Raw genomic sequence first — 13,448 nt, 5'->3', positions numbered from 1 at the left:
AACCCCACGAGTCATTCTGCTTTGAAAAGCGAGTCAAAGATGTTAAATTGAGTTGTGTGCCGGGACTCACAGAACAAGCGAAGCACCTGAATGAAGGCAGCGTTGTTTTGAGAATGAGGTTGTGTTTTTCCTACTCGGGTTCATTAACAAGGTTGTTTAGCTTGCTTGTGTAGGACCGGTGGTTTACTGTTACTGGGGAACACAGATACCTGCTGCTGTACTTCACGTTCAGACAATCCGTAGGGCTCATTCTCCATGATACTGCCTCGCTGCTGTATTTCAATGCCACACTTTTTTTTATTATATATATATATATATAATACATTTTCATAAATCTCTCAGTATTTCTTTGGCAGGATTTGCTTTCAAAAACTCGTTTGTAAAAACTTTGCCATTTGACACTTCAAAATAAAACCATCAATCGCTCATTAAAAATATCAACAGGGCTGAAAGTTAATTTATTTACAAAATAAAGTGTCCGATAAGTCCACGGTGGCAGCGGCGCGCTGCTGAAAGTGGGGTGAGACTTTCCTTACAGCAGCGCCACCACGTCTTCTCCATATGCATGTCCTTCTGTCGTCATGGTCACCAATTCATGTGGCTGTGAGAGAATGACCACCGAGTCTGCGGCGCCTGGAGGGACGGGCACAAAGACGAGGAGCGTGGAGGTTATCCGTCAGTCGTTACCTGCAGTAAAGTCCAGCTGCAGCCCGGGATCAACCGATTGATCCGTCCCTGAGTTTCTGCCAGCTGTTCATACCTTTTGGTTTCAATGCTGACGAGCCGAATCAGGAGAAATTGGAGGTCGTGGAAAAACACTCTTTGAATATTGAGCTTAAGAAAAACCTCCACGGAACCAAAATGCACACGAAACATTTGACTTCTATTAATTTCATGCAAACATTATGGTATAATAAAAATGGAAACAATAAGCTCTTTGGACAGACAGAGTGGCAGCCGGCCTCCCCGCTTCAGTGAAGTGAGTGCCGGTAGATAGCGGATCTGTTTTTCTCGGTTTGAGAGAAGCCGTTTTGACTGATCACCTCCGAAAACGCTTCAAACCCAAACGGATCCAAAGTGATGTTCTGGTGTTTGTTTTTGACTCGGAAAGAGCTTTGATGTTCATGTCGATGCTCATCCAACCGTTAAGCACCTCAAGAGAAACAGTCGACAGCATCTCCTGAAAGATGAAGGTTCCTCTTCATCTTCATCTTTCTAAGCAGCTGCCTGAAAGTTTTGTCCCAAAGTTGACACATTTTACATCTTTGGTTTTATGGAGACTTCAAATTTGTTTAGCCTGGTTTGGACGCCTTTCTTTGTAAGAACAGTCTTCCGTCTCGCCCTCCCCCGGAGCCCAGACACGTGAAGAGCGTCGGAGATTGTCGTCACACAAACATCATCTTTATCTGCCGTTTGGTAAATAAGCGTTTAAATGTAGACTTCAAGCAAAGAATACAAAGAATGAGATGACGCGAACGAACGGAGCGAGCGGGTGCGTAAAGGCACGGGAAATAATGATCGAAACGTACAGAGAAACATTCGTATTCGTGTAAATTCGTTGCTCGGAAATCTAAAAAGAGAACGTCTCAAACTTTTTTTTCGATAGCGAGAAAACCAGGAACATGGCGTGGCATTTATTTTGCGTGCGTTGGCTTTTCCCCGCCTACCTGGTGATCTCAGCATGGCGTGGTGAAGAGTCATGCTCTCTCCGTCCGCCTCCAGCAGGCTGCTGTGTGTCAGAGCTTCTCCTGTCGGCAGCAAACACACGCGTGACTGGCGTGAACAGAGCGAGCCCCGCCCAGTCCGCCGTCTCTGAACCGAGTTTTAGATCCTTCTGACAAATGAGTGTCCGGAAAACGAACTCGCTTACCAAGTTTATAAATTGCTTCATGACTCTTGCCTGAGAGTTTTATTTTTTCGAGCTGTAGCTATCAAATTAATTATGCATCTGGTATAAATAACAACGAAACCGTCCTTCTGCTACGAAGCCGCTTCCTTTGCTCCGCTTTTACAAAAGGCGGGAGGCCTCATCGGGGAGGCCGACCCGAATAAATCTGCTCTTTCTAATTAGCGCTTTGGCAGCGTTTCCTGTGTGGCGATTCAGCTTCCGTGCTTCAAACTGCTAAAGAAAAGCAATACGGAGGCGAACGGGCTGTCTGCGCTCGTTATCCCGCTGCAAGAAATAAATAATGTGAGGTGATTTAGCACAATTAGGCCGTATGCTGGAGTGCAAAGAGCTCACCGAGCGACACTTTAAAGAGTCGCTGAAATGGATGGAACAGACGCGGGAGAACGTTGCCCACGGCTACGGTCGGTGGGATTACCGAAGCACCCGCTCATTGATCTCAGTCATTTAAGATGAAAACAACAAAGATGCTTGTGCCAGGCAAAGAACACGTGAATTTGAGTAATTACGCCAGTTAAACTTTGTGCTTAAACATCATTTGGATGAATTTTAGCCCATCATAAAGTGGTCATTTCACAGCCTGCATTGGAGTTCTACTGGAAACCATTCAGCTCCCGGGCCCGAAGAATAAAACATTCGAATGATACATTCTTAAGTGCAAAAAAGACATCAATAATTCAAGAAATGCTCCTAAATGTAACTTAAACCAACTCCATGTCGATGCAGATTTTAGCATCTGTTTATGATAATCCAAGGATTATCATAAACACCGACTGCAATGTGTGAGAATGATAAGACAGACCGGCTTCTCTGCTTTCAGCACCGAGCCCTTCCTCGCCGTGCCTCTTCCTCATGTGGACGTTCCTGCTGCCGGACTGAGAGAAAGTCTTTCCACAGATCCCGCAGTGATGAGGCTTCTCCCCTGCGGAACGCCAGAGACATGCGCCGTCCTGTGATCCCGTCTGAACGGACGCGGGACGCGCCGCTTCCCGGCGGTCGAGTCTATGAATCCGTTGCACATTAAAGGAAAATGGTCCCCGGCTCAGCGGTAAAGTCTGCCCCACTCACCAGAATGCACCAGCATGTGTTTCCGTAGACTGGAATACTCTGCGAAGGATCGCCCACAACCGTCTGCTTCACATAGGAAAGGCTTCTCTCCTGCAGGAGGCCACGCACGCACACGCACACACACACACACACACATTGCTGAACCCCGCCATACAAACGCTTACAAGTAATGAACTCATTAGTGCTGAATATTTGCGCCCGAGCCGGAGCCGGTTCCTGCTCCCACCTGTGTGCGTGCGCCGGTGGTTCTTCAAGTTTCCGGCGGTGGTGAACTTCTTGCCGCAGCTCTTCTCCTTGCAGATGAAGGGCTTCTCGCCGTTGTGCGTCCTCATGTGAACCTGCAGCCTCTGCAGCACGTAGAAACTCTTCCCGCAGCCTTCGGCGCCGCACCTGAACATCCGGTCGTTCCTTGGGTCCAAGACAACAAGGAAAAAAATAGCAAACAAACGCTGCGTGACTAATGGCAGCTAGCCGCGAGGTCAGACGGAGCAACGCCGGGTAGATTCTCCGCGCTCCTGCAGAGCAGGTTCTGTCTAAAGCTCTTCTGACTTTCTTCCGTCTCCCACGGGTTGTTTGTGCCGGAGGCAGACGGAGCAGCCAAACACTGCGATCGCTCTGAACGCTGTGAAACTCCAGCACATCACGACAGGCACACTTCACTTTGAGTTAAGATAAAGACGTTCTCTAAAGCCTGGATGATGATGATGATGATGATGATGATACGTTAGATACTTTAGAATTTAGGAATACAACAGCAACAGAAGGCCTTTGAGAAAAGAAACGTCAAACATACGTGTGGCTTTAGATTTAAAGCCAAACACCAACGCCCATGCTGCCTTTTTTCCCCAGTTGTTGCCATGCGGCTGCCGAGAGGACAGAAAGGAGCCGAGGGAGCAATCAGCACTTCCCTGCTACCAATGATCACCCATTACCAAAGCTTATTGGAAGCCGATACCCGTCAGGTTAACTGTTTAGCTACCAAACTGATTTTGTTCCTCCTCCCTGCGCAGGTACTTTGTCCCGATACGCTGCAAACGCTTTTCAGACAGAGAAAATAAAGGCTGGATTCCATTTATGATCATCAAAAGGCACAGTCTGCAATTCCTTGTATCACAATTGGAAGCTGCTCTCGTCCTTTTTTGGTCGCATCATTTGGACATTTGGAAAATGGATCACATCAGCCGGGATTTGCACCAGGGGCTGAATTTGAATGCTCTGGCAGCGGAGCCTCGCTGGCACGGCGGCGTGGATCAGACGCCTCCTGTTGCCGGGCGTTACGGGTTACCTGTGTGTTTTGAGGTGGTACTTAAGATGAGCCGGCCAGGTGAACGTCCTGCAGCAGCCATCGAAGGAGCAGCGGAGGGTTTGCTTGGAGAGGAGGCGGCCGGTCCGAGGAGGCTTGTCCGTGTCTGCCGTCAGGCCGTGCGTGTGGTCACCTAGGCAACCAGAAGATGGTAAGAGAGCAAGGCTGAGAGTTCCAGACGGTCAGCCTGCTGTATAAAAGCCAATCATCGGGCGCCGGCTGCGACCTGCTGAACGACGACAGCCAGAGGAAAGCAGCGTGAAACCGAATCGTTTGCTTTTCTCCTGCTTGGAATGCCTCCAACTGCTCCGATCGAGTTTACGGCCCGGCAGCAGCAATGAACCGAGAACAGATGCCCTGCCTAGCATAATGCAAGTTAGTGGGGGGGGGGGACATTACACGCTGAAACACAAATAGTTCATTTAACAACGTACAAATCATTTTAAGCCCGTTCTCAAACGCTGAAAAGTAGCAGAAGCTATAAAAGCAGCAAATCGTGGTCTTAAAGCCGGATCAACATCTTTTAAAACTTTCTTTGCTAACTGCTCTTACATGAACGTAATGGAAATGGAACGAGGCCGTGGATGAATGTGGAGAAACCATGCGGCGAACTTAAACTAGGTCACATGATCACCTGGGGTGAGCCACGTTTAAACTGTTGCTGCAGTAAAATGACAAAATCTCCTCCGCTCGGTGACAGCGAGCCCCGAGGCGACCTTTCTACGCACGCAGGGAATTCAAACACGTCTAAATGCTGCCGATACGGCATTAAGAACGCGATTATCTTTCATCTACAGTAAATATTTGTTCAGGCCGTTACGAATTCATTTCAAATTTGATTCATAAACAACAGAAACAACATGTAGAACGAAGCAGCTCGAAAGTTAATCCGGAACAAAGGAAAGCAGACCGGCGCGAGGAAATAAACGAGGAGCTCACTCTTTTGTAAACACGACCTCTGGCTGCAATCCGGCTGAGAGGAGTTCAAAGATCAAACATCTGGCTGGGAGCCATAGCAACATGAATTTCATGGCTAAAATCTTTACTTAAACAGGCAGCCTGTGGCGGCAAGTCAAAAATGGGGGTTGTGACGCCTGACTCTGGTCAACAGCGAGCTACGACGCCGCGTCCAGCAGGAGAGAAGCGCCCGTCTCAGATCGGAGATGAAAGCTTTGGATAACTTCTAACGAGCCGAGCAAAAGATTCAGAAATCATTTGCCAGCTGAGGAATCTGAAGTAAACAGCTCTCGGCGATCGAAAACGCGAGTTTGGAGAAAATTCTGAACACATTTTTTAAAAGCGATGCTTAATTTTGATGCCGGTTACAAAAGAAAGCTCCACCGACGTGTTTGCGTGGCTGCGACTTCAGTGCGCTGAAACTTCAGGTGCAACAACACGGACCGAGATGCTCTGAAGACCGACCTACGGGCCTACGCTGACGTTTGTTCCATCACAGATATCAACGTTTGAAACCAGAACCCCGATTCCCTTCAACTGTTCGGAGGTAACGCTAAAGAGGCATCCTCTCAGATCCTCACAAACACAACTGAATGCTCAGAAACAATGACTGTACAAGTTACCTTTGATTAAAACAAAAAAATTGTCATACAGATTCTCAATCAGCACCGATCAGACATTTCCAGCTCATCACCGACGTCTTTGATGTCTGCTGCATGCAAAGAAATGTTCTGCTTCTCATATAGAGGCTACTTTTATTCTGCAGAGTCACCGATTGGTGTAGAACAAATAGACCAGTGGTACTAAGCTCATCCAATCACGGCGATATTTTCTCCTGAAGAACTTTCCAACACAGAATAATATCTCCTGATCTCGATTAGAAAGTCGCTCTACCGTTACCGACGCACGCAGCTCTGGCGTCCTGGCTGGCCTTGGCATCTCTCGCGAGCTGCGCCCGCGTCGCCGCTATGAGGCTGTCGTGTGCCAACTCCTGCACCCGCAGATACCAGGGAGCGCTGCCATCTATCCCGCAGTCCCCCGATGAGACCCCCTCGTCGTCCTCCTCCCCAGCTCCATCTGCGGCAAAAATGAGCGAATCCGAGGCGGCGGTGATGCCTGGGAGGCGACAAAAGACACGAGGAGAATCGCCGTGAAACAAGAACCTCGACGCCAAAGCAATATTCTGACAGATCATCGGTGGTCCGAGCCCCTCTGGGCCTCGGCGCTGAATTCATTATCGTCCTCCCATTGTGCTCAGCAATTCCAGATTTAATGTTGTTCTGAAAGGCTGAGGCGATGCAGCCGACACAAAAAAAGAAATCATTTCATTCTGGGATTTAATTTAATATGATAATGAGACAGAAAGACGTTCCGTCAACTAAGAAGTCCGTCCTGACCGTCAGAGAATTTTATTGTGCCACATGTCGGTAGACAGGCGCTGGCTGTTTTGTGCTCCTTTACCTTTTGCCAGGTTTAGCAGCAGGTAGGAGGTGCCGTCTGACTGTTGCAGATCGTGGAGGATGGGTGGAGGGCTGGGAGGGGTGCGTGGATGACTGTGTGTCTGGACCAATAAGGGGCTGCGCTCCGACACGCCTCCAAACTCCGTCAGTGAAGGAGAACTCTCAGGTTGATGGATCAGGCCCCCATCTGGTGATAAAGTTGTTTGACAGTTTATTTCAGGATAAATCTGCAAATGAATACCAAAATACACAAAGTACAGTTTATACACGAGTATAATAAGTATACAGTGATGCGTTAATCATGTAGACAAACAGACGTACCTTGAAAAAAATATGCAGATTTGTTTGCATAAGACAATTCTATACTGTCAATAATGCATTTTTTCAGTGGTTTTACTCGGAAACAAACAATGACTGATCCCGAGGAAGCAAGCGGCACGCTTTTCTGCAATTTGGTTTTAAAAAGAAACGTGCCGCGTGTATCCAAAGACTACAATGGTGTAAATGTTGATGCAGAATAACTCCACCTCCGCATGAAAAAACATTCCAAGCATGTCGGAAGCAAGTTGAAGGAAAACTGCGAACGAAAACCTCGCGGCCCAGTCAGCTAAACGCTGAGCAGCAGAGTCGGGTTTCCATCGCAGAGGAGAGACTCCTGTTTTCATATCATGTTTTATTTATGTTTTAATGCTCTTTACGTAGGACAAATATGTATTTAATTAAAAGTCAATTACATCATTGAAATATCATTCCTCAAATATGTAGCTGTAAGTGAGATACAGGAAGTAGATGTGTTTCATCCCTCATTTCGATGCCATGACCCTGTTGACCTGTAAATAACAACACAAACCTTTTCTCTTCAGCGTTCTAGTGGAACATCACCACTCGTGAGTGAGTAATCCTGAGGTACGACTACTAGTACGCATTTTAAATCAGCGATGGAAAGGATTTGAGCGGCTTCTAACCTGTCAGCTCCAGCGAGCTGTCGGCCGGAGGCAGGAGGGGCAGGCAGGAGTGTTTGGACTCCGAGTCCTCCAGACCCTGCCCCAACGGGATGGATGCGTTCTGTACAAACTGCACCAGCAGCTGAGGAGGAGGAGGAGGAGGAGAAGAAGAAGAGAGCTGCAGTACAATAACTACAACGGCATGGAGATCATCTAATCACAACAGAGCACGCTGCTTCTGCTTCAACCCTGAAACATGAAAGCAGCCGCATTACCTCTGGCTTGGAGTCCAGCTCATCAGAAAGCATGGGTCGCCCTGTGTGGAACCTGCACGACAGGATGCGTGATCAAAACGGATCGATCTACTACAATTGAATTTGTCGTTTGAAAACAAAAACTTACCGATTTTCTTTTTGGCCTATTAAATGTGTTTTTTTTTTTTTAGCTGTCGGTCACGAGCGTAGGGTGCACGTCATCTTTGCGTCATTGCCCAGTCTGATTTGGAAACAGGTGCGTCTTGGCGTTTTACTCAGGGAGTGAAGAACTAGCCTGTTGTTAAAGCCAACAGCTGATAGATGCCACACTGCGCTGTAAACTTAGCTAGCTAGCTTAGCAGTTGCCTAAATAGCTAACAAGGCTAATGTTAGGCAGACCGGTCAACGCTTGAGCTCTGACGCTAAACTGCGCATAAAAACCACTGCCGATAACTATTTAATAACGTGAAAGTAATCAATTTTCCGTATAAGTGGTGTGTAACCCGAGATACAGCGCGAAGGTAAGCGAACAGTGTCCAAAATAGAGTAGGCGGCTGTTCTACGGGGTCTCTGATGGGACAATGTTGGTACACTTCCGCGTTTCCACAGAAACCTAACTACGTAATCACTACGTCATCAGTGGTTCGTCCTCCGACCGCAAAATAAAGCGTTCGTTAGATGTTTTTGATTTGACGGTGTATACAACACGCACATAGAGTAGTGATGCAAGAATGTGATGAAGAGTGTGTGTCATATTTAAAATTCGCTGCTGCTTCTCCCAAATTAAATCTCCCATATACAGTCTGGCTTTTCATACATAAATAACAGATATCAGCATAAGACTAAGGCATAATACACCCAAGAGTCTCCAAAACTATTTATTAAACAAGTGATTACAAGCCCTGCATCATGTTACATCAATCCCTTCTTATGTTAGAATAGCTGAATTGTAATTCACTCCCAATGAAGTCCATTTTTAAAACGGCAAGACATGAAATTTATGAGGATTTTAACAACTTTCTATATTTACATTTTTAGAATAAAAAGACTGCCAGCATGTCACATTACTGTCTGCATAATTCTCCTAAAGAAAATATCTGGGCTAACAATCCTTTTATCCATTGCTCATGCTGTTACAAGAATGAAGGTGTTTAATAAAGCAATCAGAACAACCCCCCCCCCAATAAATAATAATAAAGTATTTACATCTTTACAATGAAAGACAGCAGACTGAAATGCACTGAGAAGACAAAGACAGCACTTAAAAGAAACACAGAATTAAAGGTGCCCAACTGTACAAGCAAAAAACAGCCTTTACTCCTTTTACTTTCTTCTCTTATGAAAGTTGAGACATAAACGTGTGCTTGTACATGATTAAACAGAATGTAGTATATATAATAGTAGTTATACACACACACACACAATAGTGGCTCCAGATATTTATGGTTTGAACAGTTTACTTCACAGTAAGTCATGTGGACAGGGCTGCCTAAAGAGTGACTGTGTCCCGCATTAGCGCGGGACACAGTCATCTCTGAGAGCATCCATATATAGGCATATGAAACACGTTGCATTTTTATTTAACACCTCCATCTTCAATGATTTCAAATTGAGTCACTTCCAGCTCGACCACTTGCAGTGGATAAAAATACATTTCATGTCTCTAACCTGACTTCTTTACGAATCCCCGTCTTCCTCAGGAGATATTCCTGATACTTAAATCTGGTGTCAGAATACCGTCTTAACGCTGCTATTTATTTTATTTTTGCTTTTGAGTGTTGGATTATTGTCCTACAAATATTCAGTGGCTGCTGAAATACAGGACAAAAAGCAGAGCAACATGTCAGACAATATGATGCCGTTTAATCTCACCTGTCCTGACAGCGTAGAGGAAATAATGACGGAAGTGGCCTCGAACGTCTAAACTTTATAAACTGTGAGCGCCACAGAGGGTAATCCAGCGCTTACTTGCCACAGCTGCTTGTTGTCTTCTTGTGTTTCCTCCTTCGATGGCTGCTCTTGATGGACTGACTGCTGCTGTGCACGAGGAGCAAAGTCCGATGAGAATATTGATGCGTATTGATAGTCAAAATGTTAATCTACCTACCTTTTATTAGTGAAGAGTTTCTGATGGGCTCTTAATCTGAGAATAAAATACACACACAAAATAATTCCGTTACACCGTTGGCAAAGTCTCAACTGGTCAACTGGATTTTGTTCAGGAGAAAGAATCAGCAATTTACCTGCATTCACATTTCCGATGCTCCACAAATGTGAGTACCGTATGATCCATGGATTTCAGGTGATCAATCCTCATCAGCTGAGAAATGGACGGGGAAAACCCAAGACAAAAATGATTTCAAATATGCATTAAAATAAATCCAGCTTATTTCTAACCATGTCTGGTGAGATATCTTCCTTCACCTTCAGACTGATGTTGCGTTCAAGAGTAGGCTGACATTCCAGCTTCTCATCGCCACAGCAACCAGAACACCTCCAAAGTGGGACACAAGCAGGCATGTAGATGTATTCCACTTCTCCAGGGTAGTCCTGCTCCACGTCCACCAACTGCTCCATGGGCTGGCACATGCTCTTTGCCCACACCTCGCGGAATGCCATTACTGCAAGGCAAGCTAAATCTTTAGGCTTTAAATCATTCACAGGACCCTGATAGCGCCCCTCTGAGGATATGATCAGCACTCACCTTTTGGTCCTCTCTCTTCTGCAGGGTGAATAATCTGCACAAAAAAATCCAGAGGTCAATCCTTCTGTTAAGTCTGATAAGTCTCAGTGCCACTCCAAAACTGCATTGCAATAAAACAGAGCCTGCAGACAAACCAGTGTTAGTGGGCTCTTCTTCGAGTTTAGAGCGCCCTCTCGTGGTAATATCTGTCCTTTTTTGAGTCAAACACAATTTGTAAGTCAGCAAAGAACACTGATTTCTCAATGTGCTGTAACACCAGAAGGTTTATTATCACAAGAAGCAAAAAAAACAACCTCAGAGTATGTAAAGAATAAGCGCCGAGTCGTCTTTGCCTTTGCTCGAGGGAGACTTTACCCACAATAAACACAGATTTTAACAAAGGCAGTGCTGAAAAGTCTCATGACACAGCATGAATTCTGCTACATTCTCACAACCCAGCCTTCAAACCCACAATGGCAAGTGATCCTGATTCCTGGATGCCACATTGAGCAGGAACACAAGTGTAAGGTTTCTTCATCTTGGTTCCGTTCTTCCTCCTCATCTCTCTCTGCTGCTCGTTTCTCACTCTGAACACTGTCTTCTAAACGTCACGCACAGGGAATGCTCCGTGGGACAACACTGGGCTTTTACGGCGGGATCCTTCCTGTGAGGGAATTTGTACTTGCCAGACACGCAATGGAAAGCCAAAGAGTCTGTGCAGCTTCATCACAAGGAATAATGCATTTTAACAGGAGGAGTTAACAGATAGTGTTTCTTTTCTTGTTATTGTCTTGTTTTTCGCTCAGGATTATTTTCCCTCCTAATTTATAAACAGAAAAAAAACTTCCAAGGCACAATGGTTATTATCATATGCCAAAAAAAAGTTTTAAATGTTATGCCGATTACATATTATTCCATTCTTACTCTTTTTTTTAAATGTTTTTATTTACACATGATTTTTATGGTGGTTTGGTGTTTCATAAAGGAAAATAAACTGTTTGCTGTTGTGCTGCATCAAAAACTGAAGTCCCAACGGGAATGAGGAGAGTCTGGTAAATTCATTAAAAATAAAGATATAACAATAATACACAAACTTTATTTGTAATGCACACTCCATACAAGAAATGCAGTGCTCTACAACAATGAAATTACATGCATCAAATGAGTCGCATAAAAACACAGAATGAGCAGGAGGTCCGAGAGAGAAAATTAAAGGCAACTGGATAATAATCATAATAATAAATAAGATGAAGATGCTGAAATGCAGATATGAGTTTTAACCCTGTAAGTGGAAAGTCAGCTATACATGCTAAAATGAAAGCAGCAAGGATTTTTTTTTCGAATGGAATTAAATTTATTCTTCGGACAGTGCAATGTCATCCTTTTTATAAAATGATTTTTGTGAGTTATGCTGAGACAACTTGACTGATTTTCATTATACTGGGTGGGAGAGGGCGTTATCCCGCAGAAGGAGCCATTGAGTTTTGGCATGGATCCACATAAAAGACTGGATCCATGTGTTGTCTCCTTTCTTTCACATCATAATAAACTCCGAGGGCAGCCATTGAGCTGAAAACCTCACGGAAAGATCCGCAGGAAACTTTGATCGGAGACTTGGTCTGGGATAAGGTGATCAAATTGATTACACATAAACCCTCCTGCAAGGAAATGAGCATTCTCCAGGAACAGTTGTTTAATCTTTGGCAATAATTGTGGACAGATCAAAGTTAGAAGTTCATGTTAATGAAATAGCATACAAGTGTTTCATTTAAATAGGAATGTAACTTCGGGAAGGAGGGATCCTTTGATGGGAATGTTCAGTCTGTCAGAGGTCTGTGGAACAAGGACCTTTCTGGTTGTTTGTTTTCTGTCAAAAAGACAGCAAGCTGGCGTCCCTAAGTAGCAGATGTCTCTGAGGGTTAAGATGACTCTTACCTATTTGAATTTTCAACCGACTTTAGACAATAGAAAAATATTTATTCATGAAACATAACCTTAAACCTTAGAACTGGGCTTTCTCAGTAAGAATTCCGGGTTCTTGGCTTGTCAATATCTGGAGAATAAGAATAATACATACCACATTATTTTTTCAAGTGACCTTAAATTCTTTTTCACTGGCAGCTCTCCGGACTGGACTACACACGAAAGACTTTTAAGTTATTCCACAGTCGCTACATGAGAACCATCTTTAGATTTTAGCTTGATATTTAATCCGAGTCCAATTCATGATCTCCTCCTCATAAACTTCCCTGCACGTTTATTACGGGGCAGATGATGTTACATCAAAACAGAGGTGAGGAGGATTGCAGCCCAATGATAACCGCGGATTCTCCAAGCCACAACTATTAGCTCAAGTATTCTCTTAGTTAATAATGGCATGTCTGCATGGGTGAGCTCTTCAGCATGTAGCTCTACACACCTCTTTATCTTAACCTGGATCAGTAACATGCAGCATCTGAGGATGCACACATGACTGCAAACATCCTTATTCCCAAAGATCCTGAAATACAGATTACATCTCCTGCTGGGGCAGACAGTCAAAAAACAAATGGCTGGATTGAGGCGCACATTTCTGAAAAGTAAATATACATGCATATACTTCTATGAATTAAATTTCAGAATAAAAGTCGATTTGACAAAGCGTGTCTTTCTTTATATTAGTAAAATTAGAAATACCTGCGCAGGTATGCGTCGCAGCAGCTGAGCCAATAAGAAGAGCGAGATTCCGATGAAACTTTGCATGATGGCGCAAACACGGTTTCCTGCCTCGTCTCCGGTGCGGTGAGCAACAACGGGTGCAAGTTTAAATGGCAGAGGCGTGAAGCGCTCGGGATTTTGATTGGTGGGCCGTCCCACCCGTGCGTGTGCGCGTG

The 13,448-nt window shown here is 44.9% G+C and overlaps 2 protein-coding genes across 2 annotated transcripts; both read right to left on the bottom strand.

Annotated features, from left to right (window-relative positions):
- Positions 1–518: 518 nt before the first annotated feature.
- znf410 (zinc finger protein 410) lies at positions 519–7,946 on the bottom strand. Its single transcript, XM_068753416.1, has 10 exons — positions 7,914–7,946; positions 7,660–7,780; positions 6,696–6,881; positions 6,129–6,350; positions 4,260–4,410; positions 3,201–3,382; positions 2,975–3,064; positions 2,709–2,828; positions 1,668–1,748; positions 519–633 (listed from the first exon to the last, which is right to left on the bottom strand). The coding sequence occupies exons 1-10, from the start codon at positions 7,944–7,946 to the stop codon at positions 533–535; spliced, it is 1,287 nt and encodes a 428-aa protein (XP_068609517.1). The 3' UTR covers positions 519–532.
- Positions 7,947–9,856: 1,910 nt separating this feature from the next.
- Positions 9,857–13,363, bottom strand: LOC137909600 (vascular endothelial growth factor A-like). The gene is made up of 6 exons (XM_068754064.1): positions 13,252–13,363; positions 10,597–10,630; positions 10,317–10,513; positions 10,136–10,212; positions 10,000–10,035; positions 9,857–9,929 (listed from the first exon to the last, which is right to left on the bottom strand). Exons 1-6 carry the CDS (start codon positions 13,315–13,317, stop codon positions 9,857–9,859), a joined length of 483 nt encoding a protein of 160 aa, XP_068610165.1. The 5' UTR covers positions 13,318–13,363.
- Between the last annotated feature and the right edge of the window lie 85 nt (positions 13,364–13,448).

Source organism: Brachionichthys hirsutus, chromosome 20, assembly GCF_040956055.1.
Source record: "Brachionichthys hirsutus isolate HB-005 chromosome 20, CSIRO-AGI_Bhir_v1, whole genome shotgun sequence".
Taxonomy (NCBI): Eukaryota; Metazoa; Chordata; class Actinopteri; order Lophiiformes; family Brachionichthyidae; genus Brachionichthys; species Brachionichthys hirsutus.
Note: the sequence above shows the minus strand (reverse complement) of the source record. Positions and strands in the feature narration are given on the sequence as shown.